The sequence below is a fragment of the Marmota monax genome, unplaced genomic scaffold, assembly GCF_021218885.2.
Source record: "Marmota monax isolate L192 unplaced genomic scaffold, Marmota_monax_Labrador192_F-V1.1 WCK01_AAM20220418_F8-fsc00102, whole genome shotgun sequence".
Classification (NCBI taxonomy): Eukaryota; Metazoa; Chordata; class Mammalia; order Rodentia; family Sciuridae; genus Marmota; species Marmota monax.
The window spans coordinates 138,517-154,571 of NW_026692494.1; the positions used below are offsets into that span (position 1 = coordinate 138,517).

General features: G+C 40.6%; 1 protein-coding gene and 1 pseudogene across 1 annotated transcript; both read right to left on the bottom strand.

Moving 5' to 3' along the window:
• Positions 1-5,102: 5,102 nt before the first annotated feature.
• On the bottom strand, positions 5,103-6,070 carry LOC124092250 (olfactory receptor 7E24-like). Its single transcript, XM_046443719.1, has one exon. The coding sequence runs from the start codon at positions 5,925-5,927 to the stop codon at positions 5,103-5,105; it is 825 nt and encodes a 274-aa protein (XP_046299675.1). The 5' UTR covers positions 5,928-6,070.
• Positions 6,071-14,271: 8,201 nt separating this feature from the next.
• Positions 14,272-15,108, bottom strand: LOC124092251 (olfactory receptor 7E24-like; annotated as a pseudogene).
• Positions 15,109-16,055: the final 947 nt, after the last annotated feature.

Below are 16,055 nucleotides of genomic sequence, written 5' to 3' on the forward strand. Positions count from 1 at the left end.
AGTACTGAGTTAATATTGTTGACTTATTCCTTCTAAGACTCCATCTGAACTCCAATATCTGATAAATAAACTGAGGGTGATGAATCACAGTCAGAAAGAATGGCTATAAGACCATCAAACAGTTCCATCATTCTTTGATTTCATCATTTCCCTCATCTGTGGATTTAAGTTTACAGTTCAAATATTAGATAATATAAAATAAGTAGCCTTGTCTTTAGAAAAGTGCAAATATCAATAAATATGGTTGAGTTAAATGCATATAATCAATAGTGAAACTGACCACGACAGTGGCACAATTAGATGATAATGAAAAAATTAAGTGATAAGAAACACTTTGAATACTTTAATCTTATGCAGTTTTATTTGTATCAAGCTGTATAATATCATTGACATATTTGCTGTATCAAATGGCTCCTCAATCTTTTTCTTTTTCTTTTTCTTGATTCTGTATACCACCTGGCTTACAAAAACTGCTTCATGGTTTTGTGATTTCAACGCGAAGTTTCATAGTTTAGAACTATCTCACCAAGGACAGCCCCAAAGCTCAGGTCTCATTTCCAACCACCTCATTTCCACTTCATGATCAGTCTGGTCATTTCTGAAATGTGGATTCCAATTTTCTCACTTATGCCAATTGTGGGTTCATTACTTTTCAGTTCTCACTGTGATTGAATTGGAAAGACAATGCAAAAAGAACAGTACAGGAAATAATGTAGACACTTCTGACCCAAAGACCACCTAGAATCTATTTAACCCTTACCACAGTTTCATCAATGGGAAATCAATCCAGATGACAATTCTGAATCCAGACACTAGTGACCTGCCCTACTTCACAGAGGACTGACAAAATCTGAGACCCATCGACAACATGTTTTTATTCTTTCCTATCCAACAGAGGTTTCTACTTATGTTGTGAGGTCTTAACTACAGTTACATCTTGGGTATACATTTAAAGACATTCCAGGTTTGTGAGAATAATATCAAGACTCAATATTAGGTTTTCCCTTAAGAGGATGATTTTCCAGCATGGAGGGGCATGTGGTGAGCTCATGAAGGTTCTGGAGGGACCCAAGCACAATCTGTGCTGAATGATCATCAGCCTCCCCTACTGTGACCTCTCCTGTGACCTGTGGCTGTTCCTCCATAGTGCATGCAGCAGGCGCCCCCACTGTTCTCCCCTGTGATCCCCAGGAATCCCACAAAGAAGAGCACAGAGGACAAAGTTCTCTTTCTCCAGTGACAGGGAAGAGGAAAGGCTGTTTGGCTTGTTGATGGGACAGCCTGTCAGGGTTCTCCTGTGATGCCCTGTGTCCATGGCCAGACAGCCCAGTGCACACAAGGCTTTGCTCTTTCCTACTTGACAAACAAGAGGAAGTTGCATAAATATAATGTTCTTCATTGATTACTGTAAAGCAATAATAAATTGGGCATGCATAACTGGAGCAGGGTGATATACATGAAATGAAACAGATTGCATAGACCATGTTGCTCAGCACCTGAGCCTGGGAAGCCCTGCACCTCTGATCAAGATGCTCTAGCTTCTCTCGTCCTCCTCATCATCCTATCACCACCACCATAGTTCTTTTGTAGACCTTTGGGAACCCTTTTGAAGAACCCATTTTGTGCTGTTGTGGGTGAGATTTTTATGGGAAGTAGAACCAGTGGGAGGGGGATGCAAATCATATCTTACCTAACATAAAATCATAAGCTTCACAAGCAACAGACATGAAAATTGACATGCTGGAATTTGCCTATCTGGATACTCAAAGTGATGTTTGTCCTTGTGATACAGAAACAATAGTTTCTTCCTGTATCCCAAGGCTCCCTCTGCACTTACTGGGTTGTGCTGGTTCTCTGCTGGCTCATGACAAAGAAGTGCACGTGCCGGGCTGGGGTTGTAGCTCAGTGGTATAGTGCCTGCCTCGTATGTGTGAGGCACTGGGTTCGATTCTCAGCACCACATAAAAAATAAATAAATAAAGATATTGTGTCCATCTACAACTAAAAAATATTTTTTTTAAAAAAAAAAGAAGTGTACATCCCAATACCCACACATACCTGGTGCCCAACAAAGACTCAATCTCTGTGCCCAGCATTCCCAGGAATATGCTGTCAGCTAGGAGCTTCAGATGATGCAAAACCACAGCAGGAGACACAGCCAAGCACCTCACTGGATAGGAACTATCCACTGAAGGGCTGCAGGCACGGGCTGACTGTGGACTAATATAGGACCTTGGAAGCTCAATACACAGAGCTCACAATTAGACTAATTGGTCCATGTTATGCCATCTCTAAGGACTTCCCAACATTAATGCAGGAAAATGAAGAAAAGAAAATGAAGATCACTTAAGATTTGGGCCCTAGCCGTAACTGAAAGATCCTTGTGTACTCAATTACTTCTTTCACTTCTGAGTTTTTAACAGCTACACCAGCTTTTAAGATCCATTCTTATTAGGTTAAAGTATAAATCCCAAGACATTACTACTTGAAACATCTGAAGTATACATTTTAATAACATTTATTTGGTCTTTAAATTTTTTTTAATTAAGCAGTCTCTCATTAAAAAAATAGTGGGTGCACTGCTCAGAATAATTATCAAAGGATTCTACTGTCATATTGGAATAATGTGAAAGTACGATGTGTCTCAGGCAAAGCTCTAAGGTTCTCCTGTCACTTACCTCTGTTTCTACTTTCTTCTCCTAGGTTCATGGAATTTCCTGCCATTGTTTGTGAATATTTGAAGGTTGTAGATGCTGCTAAGGGAAGTATGGGGTTCTGGTGTCCATGACACAGACCCAAACAAGAGATGCTCAGTCTATTCTCTGGCTCTAAGGGACATTCCTCAGCAGGAGGAAGGTACAGACAGGAGAGCACCAGGGGGTTGAAACCCCACTGAGCAAGGAAGGCCAGGACCTGTGCACACAGCTAGTGGTCAACACATTTTTATTTTTTATTTCCTCTGTGCCTAACATGGTACAAGCTCTAGAGAAGCAGAAATGAAAGAGAGATGGTCATTGCATTCATATATACATCATATATTTAAATAAGGATATATAAAAATGCAAAATTATAGAAATATGAAAACAGTAACTTGAGTTCAAAAATATTTCAGTTGAATACTTGCAAGTTTAGACTTTCCATATTAATTATAACCATCTGAATTTGGTCTATAATTTATACCTGCATCACATCTTCATCACACTGATGGTTTGTTTTGTAGTTTGATGTTGTTCTGATTAGTTACACCTGATAGTAGAATGCATTTGACACATCATACTGTATCAATTACAAACCAGCTCGGGTGGTTTCAAGGACAGTAACAACCTGCCTTTGTTGCAGAAAGAGGAGTTCACCCAACAGCAGTAAAAATTACCCTGTGAATTCCTGGATGTGATGCACTAATCTTTTTCACTGTTTTCCAACCATCAGAATATTTTAAGCTGAATCCAGGGTCTTAGCTACAGGCACCTCTCTGGTTATCCTAGCTCTTTCAAGATTCCTAAAGAGTAATGACCTGCTTATCTCCTATTCAGATAAGAGGACTATTTACCAGAATGCAAGAGCTTGAGGCAGCTTCATGGGTCTGCTGGAGTGGGGGGAAAGGGAGGTATATGGTGGATTACTTGGCCACTTGACCATAGACTTTTGTCCCCTCTCAGTCATTCTTACTGAACTGGTGCAACTGATTCTACTCACTGCTTTGTCCTAGGATCTACCAGAAATCTGAAAGGGAAGTGCAGAGGAAAATTGTCCCATCCTGCAAACACACAAAATTGAAGCCCAGTGATGATTGTAGAGGGGACAACCTGCCAGCACTTTCCTGCTCAGATGTCATGTGAGTCAAACCCTCAGTGCATTTCACACATGCCTTGTTATTTGAGCAAAACTCCTAGCACAGTTACTAAAAACTCTGATCCTCTCTATTCTATCAAATAAAATATCATGACACTTATACCTTGGTGAAGATTTTGCAGATGAATGAAATAATCTACAAATAGTTCACAGTTCAGTGCCTGGCACTCAGGGATCTCTCATGGAAGGATCATATATATTTGTGTGCTATCCTCATCCAGGTCCACCTCCTCTTCATCACCTCCATAAAGGTGATAAGGACAGCATGAAGGAGCACATTCCCTCCATGTGGACAACAGTGTGTGGTAAGGACCAGAGTGGGAGGAAAGGAAAACTGTAGTGACATTGCCACCATGCTCACCACCACCGTGGATGTCACACACATACCTCAACTCTCAGTCCCCATAACTGACACTGTGCAGTGCTCTCCCCTCTGGGCAGCCACACTGCATGTTGGTCCTTCCTCCATCCTCACCTCCCTCAGCAGTTACCTATTTACACTGGCTCAGGAGGTCGTGACTAAGGAGAGTGGATTCCACATGGCTGGTACACAGGCGCCTCCCAACTCATCTTTAGGGTTGACATCTGTGCACATCAGGTAGGGGCTTCCTAATAGACACAACCAGGGTGAGAAGAAACACAGGATGGGGCCCACCTGACTGGAGTCATCAATCTGAAATGCTGGATTCACAGGCTGCCCATTGACTATGGTGTGACCTTGGAGGCTCAATGCATACAACTTCTGAGTAGCCAAGAGGTGAGCATATTACAGACTCCAAGATGTCCTAATAATGATTTGGTAGGAAGAAGGGTAAAAATGAACATCAGCTAATGTCATTTAAGCATTTTTTAAATAGAAAAAGAAGTCCATTTGTACTATTGATTTCTTTAATTGTTTTTTAAACATAGTGGTTTATAAAGTCCACTTTCATTATGGAAATTTTAAGTTACAAATACTTGCAATCATTAATTACCATTGTCAATTGCATATCTCAGGGGCATTAAATATTGACAGAGTTGTGAAATAGTCACTATCAACTATCTCCAATATTTTTTATCTCACCAAACTAAAAATTTGTTCCCAATGTGAAAACATCCAAACATCCTTTCCCAACATGAGTTCCAACCATTCTACTATAAAACTTGGTGAGAAAATTAGACCCAGGGGCATATTGACAGAACCATGTATTTAGCTTTTCCGCATTTTCCAACACATATTGCAACTAGACACCACAAGGTGTGAGATTAGATCATCCTGCTTGCAGCCTCTTCAGGGCCCTTTTAATGTCCCTGTTCCTCAGGCTGTAGATAAAAGGATTCAGCATGGGGGTGACCACAGTGTACATCATTGAGGCCACTGCACCATTTCTGGGAGAATGTGACACAGCTGATCCAAGGTACACTCCTGAGGCTGTTCCAAAAAATAAGCAAACAATTGCCAGGTGAGAGCCACAGGTGGAGAAGGCTTTATACTTCCCACCTGAGGATGGGATACTCAGAATGGAGGAAATAATTTTGTAGTAAGAGAAAAGGATCCCTGAGATGGGGAAAAGGCTATATATGGCAGCAAGTAAATATTTCACAATGTTATCAGAGAAGGTGTTCAAGCAGGAAAGATTCAGAAGTTGAGAAGGGTCACAGAAGAAACTAGAAATTTCCACATCCTTGAAGCTGGTAATTTTTAAAATCATTAAACTGTGCAGCAGGGAGTCCAAAAGACTCAGCAAGAAAGACACCAAAACTAAGAAGCCACAGAGGTGAGGGCTCATAATAACTGAATACCGCAGGGGGTGACAGATGGCCACAAACCGGTCATAGGCCATCACAGTCAGAAGCATGTCATCCATACAGACAAAAATGGCAAAAAGAGACATCTGTGTCAGGCAGCCCATGTAGGAGATGGCTCTGCTGTGGGTCTGGATGTTCACCAGCATCTTTGGGACTGTAGTCGAGATGAAACCAATGTCAGCCAAGGACAAGTTGGAGAGGAAGAAATACATGGGGGTATGGAGGTGGGGGTCAGAGCTGACGGCCAGGATGATGAGCAGATTCCCAAGCACTGTGACTAGGTACATGGACAGGAACAGTCCAAAGAGGACGGGCTGCAGGTCTGCATCCTCGGACAGGCTCAGGAGTTGGAATTCAGAGACACCTGTTAGATTTTGTGTGTCTAGTTTTCTTGGACACCTTTTGAAAAAGCAATGAGGGTGAGAAAAGGAAAATAACAAAATAATCACCCGTCACTCTGTATACTTGTGATTCAGGCAGGCACAAGGAAGGTGCTCACACTTAGGTCTGTGTACCTTCAATAATAATGCTCAGTAGTTAAACACCCAGCCTCTGCACACTCTTTCATTTCCCTTTATCCCTCATCCAACCCTCTTTCCATCCTCACCTTAGAGATATTGAACTGAGCAATGTTTGAAATCCAGGAGCCAAGGAGAGAAATTCATGATCACAATGAAATATGTCTTATTTTTTAAGGAAAAAAAATAGTTAATGAGGAATGACCTTCCTTTAAGGGAAATTAAGAAGCATTTTGATACCTTATTTTATTTTTAGGCCTCTGGACAAAGCTCTTTGACAAGATTTTTACAATTGTGCAAGGACTGATTTTCCTGAATACTAGAGCAAGGGTGAGGGATCCTGACCAGAGAGCAGCATGTGCCCTTTTACTGCAAGGAGTCTCATCATTCTTTCAACTTCTCATTCGCCTCATGTGTGGATTTGTATTTTTTTCTTTAAAAATGATAGAATATAAACTAAACATCCTTGTCATTGTAAACTTAAAATTTGAATAAATATGAATGATTCAGTGCACAATATCAATAGTAGCACTGACCACAAATGTGGCAATAGTGTGCCCTGTACGAGTCATAATTATCATAAGTTGTAAGAAGTTGTTTAGTCAGGTTTTTCATTTCTGTGACCAAAAGACCTGACAAGAACAATTTAGAGGAGGAAAAGTTTATTTGGGGCTCATGGTCTTAGTACATCGATGGCCTAGTCCATTCCCTAGTTCTGCCTGAGGTGAGGCAGAACATCATGGCAGAAGTGTGTACAGCTGGAATAGGTCACCCAGAAAGTGTAGAGAGTGTTTTCTCAGCAAGAACAAAATAGAAACTCCAAAGGCATGCCCCCGGGGACCCACCTCCTCCAGCCACACTCTATCTGCCTTCAGTCACCACCCAGTTAATTCCTATCAGGGAATTAATATACTGATTAGGTGAAGCCTCATATAACTCAAACATTTCATCTCTAAATTCTCTTGCATTGTCTTACACATGAGCTCTTGGAGGACACATGATGTAACATCAACTCCTCTGAAGAGTTAAATTTGCTGCAGGCTTATTTGAATCAACCCATATAATATCAATAAAATATCTGCTGTGTAAAATGGCTCTTCACTCTTTTTCTTTCTTTGACTCTCTACTCCATCTGGCCTGCTAAAACTGCTTCATGGATTTGTGATCTCAAAACATCAAGTTTATAGTTTTAAGATTTAATCCCAAAGAAAGCCCCAAAGCTCAGCCTTTCATGCAACCACTTTATTTCCTCTTCATGGACTGTCTGTTCATTCCTGATATGTGGCTTGCAATTCCTTTATTTCAGCCACATGAGGGAAACTGGTTCATTCATTGTAAGCTCTCAATGTAATTAAATTGGAAAACAATGAAAAAATGATAATAAACAGTCAAGGAAATAGTAAATACTCCTGGTAATTTCCAAATTGTAAATAATTACCTACCTTGTATACTTGTTTGAAAATTTATTTTTAAATCTTTCCAATTGCATACCTAGTGCTTATGTCTCATTTGTTAATATATGCACTTTGGGATATTTTAGATAATCCAGATTCCACAATGTCAGACCAACACCAATTTAATCAGCATATCTGCATGTGAAGTCTTCAGTTGTCCTCACACCAGAATTGGAATCCACTGAATAAAAACCTCCTGGCTTTTAGAACATGCTCTTTGAATGTTGGAAATTATAATAGTCAATAATACTCATGACCTCTGTTAAAGCCAACAAATTCAATAATACTTGACTCAGGACTAACACTGGATAGAGACTGAATCATTACCTACAAAACATGAAGCTTAGTATCTCTGCCTGATTCCATTTTCTTGCAAACCTGTCTCCAAACACATCTTGTGTCATGAAGTGGGAAGGTATAATTTCTGTTGGTGTTTCCATGTCAGTATTATCTATCATCGAGTTTCCTTTACAAAATTGCCTTAAAAGTATCCAAAGCTCATCTAAGTAGTCTGCAACACCATACTTATTGCCCCTGCAATGTACTAGGTTACATTAATTCCATCTATGAAGTACATTCCTCTTCTTCAAAGTCTATCTCATGGAAAGTGTTACCTGAAGAAAGGACACCATTTAATGGGAAAGTTTATTAATATGTCAAACATTTCAAAATACTTTTGCCTCTCACCAGGTCACACAAGTAAGAGTGCCTGTGTAATATGTTGGCCAGGAATAGTTGAATGGTTTCCAATGTACAAATATACTATTAATGACCAACATTTATGTCACTATGAGGACAGTCAATATCACCTACATCTTCTCAATCTTAATATGTATGATGAATATGAGGCTAAACACTAACTAGTAATATTTTGTCCTTCAAGACTCCAGAAGAAATTTCATCTTGTATAGGAAATACTATTTTCTCTGGCTGCAGCAGAAGAGCTGGTGCCTGGGCTGGAGTCAGGAAGGCAGCATTTCAGACCCACATCCCACCTGCCAGTGAGTGCACAGTGTGCGAATCTCTCCTCCTCTCCCTGCTCACGGCTTAAGGGAAACACAGATTATAACACCAACATGTGCAGCATCAAAGAGAAATTTGAAACCCAATAAATATTGGGTCACTCAATAAAAATTGTGATTTAATATAAGATTCCATTCTTACAGAAAAAAGCCATGGTCAAGGGCACTGGAGGCTGGAAGGAGGTGAAACTCTGTGCCTCAGTGGAAGGCTCCAGCATTAAGTGCCCCTTCAGCTCTGCCTCATTGCCTTTCTTCAAACCCATGAAACTCTCCACCATGATGTCTCAAAATTTGTCTACTGTGGATAGTATGAAATAAAAACAATATGTGGATGCTAATTCAATAAGGCAGGGGGCACTAGGGAAGAATAGTGTTACCTTAGAGTAGGCAGAGGGAAGGGATATGGGGATAGGAAAGACAGTGGAATGAAGCAGACATTATTACTGAGTGTATATAGTGACTGCATGACCAATGTGATTCTGCAACATGTACACTCAGAAAATTCAGAAATTATATCCCATCTATGTATGATATATCAAACTGCAGAAATGCATTCTACAGTCATGTGTAACTAATTAAAACAAATTTTAAAATCTTTAAAAAATAAGAAAAAAAGGGTCTCTATGTCCAAAGCATGGACATAGAAAGACACTAGTTTAATTTGTCTCTACTCCCACAGACAATTCTAATAGAAGGGTCAGAAATAAATGTCCCATTCAGAAATAGGAATACTGTCACTCCAGGTCACAGGATGTATGAGTTCAGTGGCATGCAGGTTAACCTAGTCATTACTAACAGCAATAATAATATCCAGGTTTTATTCTTCCCAAAATTCATTTATACATGCCATATTTTTCACATAAGAGCAACAGTATCTACTTAATTCTGACTCACTGCAGTTGCATCAACTAGAAATCATCTCAAGAGGACAAGGCTGAATTGAGAGACACTAGTAACACTAGTGACCTCTTTTTACACTGACACTAACACATTAAATATTTTTATTCATTCCCAGCAGACAGTTTTCAGCATAGGTCTACAGTTCTTAACCATGGTTCTATTACAAAAATGTTTCCAGCTGCATGAGCAGGGATGAAAACAAGACCTGAACTTAGGTCTGCTTTGAGATTCAGCGGGCTGTTTTCCAGCATGGAGGGGCATGTGGTGAGCTCATGGAGGTTCTGGAGGGGGCCCAAGAGTGGATCTGTGCTGAATGATCATCAGCCTCCCTACTGTGACCTCTCCAGTGACCTGTGGCTGTTCTTCCATAGTTCATACAACAGGTGCCCCCCATTGCTCTGCCCTGTGATCCCCAGGAATCCCACAAGGAAGAGCACAGAGGACAAAGCTCTCTTTCTGCAGTGACAGGGAAGAGGAATGGCTGTTTGGCTTGCTAATGTAACAGCCTTCCAGGATCCTCCTGTGGTGCCCTGTGTCCATGGTCAGACAGCCCAACACAAACAAGGCTGCGCTCTTTCATACTAACAAAGGAGTTTAAGTTACATAAGTAAAACACATTTCTTCATTTTCTATACAATAATAATAATAATGTGGACACATATAACTAAAGTGAGATGGTGCACATGAAATGAAACAATTGACACAGAGCACATTGCTCAGCCCTGAGCCTGGGAAGCCCTGCACCTCAGTTCATGGTGCTCTGGCTTCTGTCCTCCTCATCATCATCTTCATCATCACCACTCTAGCCCTTCATAGAGCTTAGGAAACACTTTTGAGGACCCATTTTGTGTAGTTGTGGGTGAGATTTCTGTGTGAATTAGAACCAGTGTGGGTGGAGAGCACATTTTGAATAAGATTTCTCATCTCCCCTCTGAAACAAAAGTTTGAACACCACAACCACAAGTTGAAGCTGCATGTGGTGTCCTCCCTTCTGGATACTCAGTGGTGAGTGTCCTCATGCTGAGGTAACACTACTTCCCCAGTCCTTCCCACATCCAAGGCCCCCTCTGCACTTACTGGGTCATGCTGCTTCCATGCAGGGTCATGACCAAGAAGTGCAGATCCTGAGACCCTACCAAGTGTGGAGCCCAGGGAAGGAGCAACTCTGTCCACAGGAACAGATCATGTGTTCAGGAGCTTCCTGATGCAGACACCTCAGGAGGAGAGACAGCTACACAGGTCACTGAACAATGCCATCAACTGAAGGACTACAAGCACAGGCTGAATGAGGACTATTATATGACCTTGCAAGATCAATACAGAGATTATAATTAGACTAATTGGTCCATGATATCTCAATCTCCAAGGACTTCCCATCGTTAATGGGGAAGACAAAGAAAATCCACTTCCACATGAATTTTAAACCTCAAAACTAATGATGAGCTCAGCTGTGTGTTCAATTTACTACTTTCATTTCTATAATTTTAAAGGTACATCTGTTTTCAAGGCCCATTCTTTTTTTAATTTTTATTTTTTATTTGTTTTAATTAGTTACCCATGACAGTACAAGACCCATTCTTATTAGGGTAGAATACAAATAGCAAAAATTGCCATGAGAACCAAACTAAGTATACCCTTCAGTGGCATTTACTTTGTCACTACGGGGTTTTTTGTGTGCTTGTTTTTAAAGTTTTGGGGAAATTTTTGATACACCTTTATTTTAATTATTTAAATGCAGTGCTAAGAATTGAACCCAGTGCCACACTCATACTAGGCAAGTGTTCTACTGCTGAGCCAAAGCCCCAGGCCCTGTTTTTTTTTTTCTTTTCTTTTTTTTTTTTTAATTTTAGCATTCAGTCATCAGGAAAATAGTGAATCTATTGAAGAATCCAATTGTCAATGGACACTGCAGCATTGGAATTAGGTGAAACTCTAAAGTGTGTCTAAGACCAAGCTCTAAGTGTCTCCTGTTACTCCCCTTTGTACCTAGTTTGTTTGTCATAGGCTTGTGAACATCTCTGCCATTGTTCATGAGCAACTGAATGATGTATATGCTGTGAAGGGGAAGTATGGGGCTCATGTGTCCATGACACAGACACAAACAAGAGGTACTCAATCTTGGCATTGCCTCTGAGGGACATTCCTGAGTAGGATGAATGTACAGAGAGAGCACCAGTGTGTTGAAACCCCACTGAGTATGGCCAGGACCTGTGCACAGAGCAGGGTCTATTCAATTATACAAAATTACATATAAGAGGAAGTGAGTGGAAAGGGGAAAAAAAACAAGAGAGAGAAATGAATTACAGTAGATGGGGTAGAGAGAGAAGATGGGAGGAGAGGGTAGGGGAGGGTAGGGGGGATAGTAGAGGATAGGAAAGGCAGCAGAATACAACAGACACTAGTATGGCAGTATGTAAAAAAGTGTTTGTGGAACCGATGTGAATCTGCAATATGTATACAGGGTAAAAATGGGAGTTCATAATCTGCTTGAATCAAATGTATGAAATATGATATGTCAAGAGGTTTGTAATGTTTTGAAAAACTAATAATAAAAAAATTAAAAAAAGAAAAGAAAAAGAAAAAACAAAAACAAAAACTTTTTTTGTATTTTTTTTAACTCCTTGTGCCAAATATGGTATGGGCTCTTTGATATCAGAAGTGAAAGAGTTGGTCATTCTATCACAAATATACATCATATAACTACAGAGGGGTATTTTGGAAATGTGAAACCAGTACATTTAGGTCACAAGATATTTTAACAGTATGAAGATTAGCATTTCCATATTATTAATAACTATCTAGGTCATATTTGCCCATATTTTATACCTTCTTCTATATTAATCATGTAGGGAGCACAAGTTTGCTCATTAATCTGGATTCAGTGACATTGTATCAACTAGAAATCACCTTGGATGACATTGCTGAGTAACAGAGACACTAACAACCTGCCCCAAGTTTAACAAAGAACCAGCTGAGACAACAGAAAATGAAATCAAATCATGAATCTCAGTGTGAGATGCTAATCTTTTCACTGTTTTCCATCCATCACAATATTTTAAGCTGAATCCAGAGGTCTTAGCTGCAAGCACCTGCCAAATACAGTCTTAATCTCTTCCAAGTCCCTGAGTAGTCATGAAATCATGACGTGCTTTGCTTCCTCCCAAGAAGAGGGCTGATTCCCAGAATTCAGGAGGATGTGGCAGCTGCAAGGGTGTCCTGCAGAGGGGGACAGAGGGAACTCTGGGCTGGTTGATTTGTGCCCTCTTAACCTTAGAACTTTGTCTCATTTAAGTCACTTTTCCAGAATCAGTGCAAGTGTTAGTCCTGGGATCTACTGGAAATCCTAAGTAAAGGGTATAGAAAAATAGACTCCCATTCTGAAGGGACAAAAAAATGAAACAGGGTTGCTTGTGAAAGGGACAATCTGCCAGCTCTGTTCTGCCACGATGCTATGTGTCACAAATCCACAGTGCATTTCACACATAGTTTCATTTATTTGACTTAAATTGCTAGCCCAATTTACAAAAGTATCTGATCCTCTCTACTCTGTCAAATACAATAACCTGGCACTGATAACTTGGTGAAGATTTTGCAGAAGAATTTAAGAATCTACAAATAGCACACAGTTCAGCGCCTGGCACTCAGGGATCTCTCATGGAAGGATCATATGTTTGTATGCGGTACTCATCCACCTCCTCCTCATCACCTTCATAAAGGTGCTAAGGTCAGTGTGAAGGAGCACATTCCCTCCATGTGGATGACAGTGTGTGGTAAGAAGGATCAGTGAGGGAGGAAAGGAAAACTGTAGTGAGACTGGCACCATGCTCAACACCACCATGGATGTCACACACATTCCTCAACTCTCAGTCCCCATGACTGACACTGTGCAGTGCTCGCCCCTCTGGGCAGCCACACTGCATGTTGGTCCTTCCTCCATCCTCACCTCCCTCAGCAGTTACCTATTTACACTGGCTCAGGTGGTCATGACTTAGGAGAGTGAATTCCACATGGCTGGTACCCAGGGGCCTCCCACCTCATCTTTAGGGTTGACATCTGTGCACGCTCAGGTAGGAGCTTCCTAAGACACAACCAGGGTGAGAAGAAACACAGGATGGGGCCCACCTGACTGGAGACATCAAGCTTAAATGCTGGAGGCACAGGCTGCCCATTGACTGTGGTATGACCTTGGAGGTCAAAAGCACAAAATGTCTTACTTGGAGGTTAAAAGCATAAAATTCCTTAGAGCCACAGGTGGAGAAGTCTTTGCACTTCCCATCTGAAGAGCATATCACAAGCTCCACAGTGTCATGAAAGAAAGATGAATATCAACTAATGTTTTTCAGCAATTCTTAGTAAAAAAGAAGTTCATCTATACTATAGATTTCTTTCAATTGTTTCCTTTTTTAACAGGAGCTTCTTAGGTCACTTTCATTATGGTAAATTTAAATTATAAAAACTTGTCACTATTATCATTGTTAAATGTATAGCTTAGTGGCATTAAAAATAGACATAGTTGTAAAACAATCACTGTTATTTATCTCCATCATTCTTATATTACCCAAGTAAAACCTTGTTCTCGGTGTGAAAACAACTAAATATCCCTTCCCAACATGGGATCCAACCATTCTACTATAAAAATTGATGAGAAAATAGCATACAGGGCATAATGACAGGTCCGGATATAACTTTTGCTGCATTTGCAGCATGCATTGACACCCGAGACCACAGGTCCTGAGGTCAGAGTGCCCTACTCTGCAGCCTCCTCAGGGCACTTTTAATGTCCCTGCTCCTCAGGCTGTAGATGAAAGGGTTCAGCATGGGGGTGACCACAGTGAACATCACTGAGGCCAGCACATCTTTTTTGGGGAATATGTGATGCAGCTGATCCAAGGTACACTCCAGAGGCTATTCCTAAAAATAAGCCAACAACTGCAAGGGGAGAGCCACAGGTGGAGAAGGCTTTGTACTTCCATCCTGAAGAAGGGATCCTCAGAATGGAGGAAGTAATTTTATAGTAAGAGAAAAAGATCCCTGAGAGAGGAAACAGGCCATAGATGGCTACAAGAAAATACTTGGCAATGTTATTAGAGAAGGTGTCAGAACAAGATAGATATAGATTCAGGAGTTGAGAAGAGTCACAGAAGAAACTAGAAATTTCCACATGCTTGAAACTGGTAATTTGTAAGATCATCAAATTGTGCAGCTGAGAGTCCAAGAGACACAGAAAAAAGGACCCCCAAACTCAGAAGCCACAGATGTGAGGGCTCATAATGACCTGATAATGCAGTGTGTGGCAGATGGCCACAAACCGGTCATAGGCCATCACAGTCAGAAGCATATAATCCATATTACCAAGAAGGAGAAAAAGGGACATCTGTGTCAGGCAGCCCCATAGAAGATGACTCTGCTGTGAGTTTGGATGTTCACCAGCATCTTTGGGACCATGGTGGAGATGAAACCAATGTCAGCCAAGGACAGGTTGTAGAGGAAGAAGTACATGGGGGTGTGGAGATGGGGGTCAGAGCTGATGGTCACGATGATGAGCAGGTTCCCAAGCACTGTGACCAGGTACATGGACAGGAACAGTCCAAAGAGGATTGGCTGCATATCTGGATCCTCTGAGAGTCCCATGAGATAGAATTTAGAGAGACATGTTAGATATTTTGCTTGCATATTTCTTGGGCACCTTTTGAAACAAACAAAGAAGTTTTGAAACAGAAAAACAAAACAGGTACCACACACTCTATAAACAATATAATTCAAATAGGAATCAGCAAGATTCTCACACTTTAGATCCATACATCCTCAATAATAATGTTTGGCAGTGAAATACCCAGTCTTCACCCAGTCTCCTTTATCATTAATTCCTCCATTGTTCACCCTCTTTCTATACTCACCTTGGAGATACTGAACTGTACAATATTAGAAATCCAGGAGCAAAGGAGAGAAGAAGTTCATGATCACAATGAAATTTAGCTTACTGTTTAAGAAAAAAAATCAGATAATAAGTAATGACTGTTCTATAAGGAAAATTAAGAAGAAGTTTGATATACCTCATTTTGTTCTAAGGCGTTTGGCCAAAAACCTTTGAGAATATATTGAATACTGTGTAAGGACTGCTTTTAATGGCCACTAAATTAAAGTTAATGCAGCATAACCAGAATGCATTATGTTCCAATTTTCTGCAAGATTTCTCATCATTCTTGATCTTCTCATTTGCTTCTGTTGTGGATTTGTTTTTTCTCCAAAAATAATATAATATGAAATAAGTAGCTTATTTGTTCCCACTGGATAGTTTTCAGCACAGGTCGACAGGGCTTAATACAGGTACATCTTTCAAATATTTCCAGTTTCATGAGTAGGAATGAAAACAACACCTGACCTTAGGTTTGCTTTGAGAGTGAGAGGGCTGTTTTCAAGCATGGAGGAGCATGTGGTGAGCTCCAAGGAGGTCCTGGAGGGGGCCCAAAGTATGACCTGTGCTGCATGATTGTGAGCCTCCCCTACTGTGACGTCTTCTG

Coding starts and splice junctions, on each gene's coding strand:
- LOC124092250 (XM_046443719.1), bottom strand. CDS start 5,927: ATGTACCTAGTCACAGTGCTTGGGAATCTGCTCATCATCCTGGCCGTC.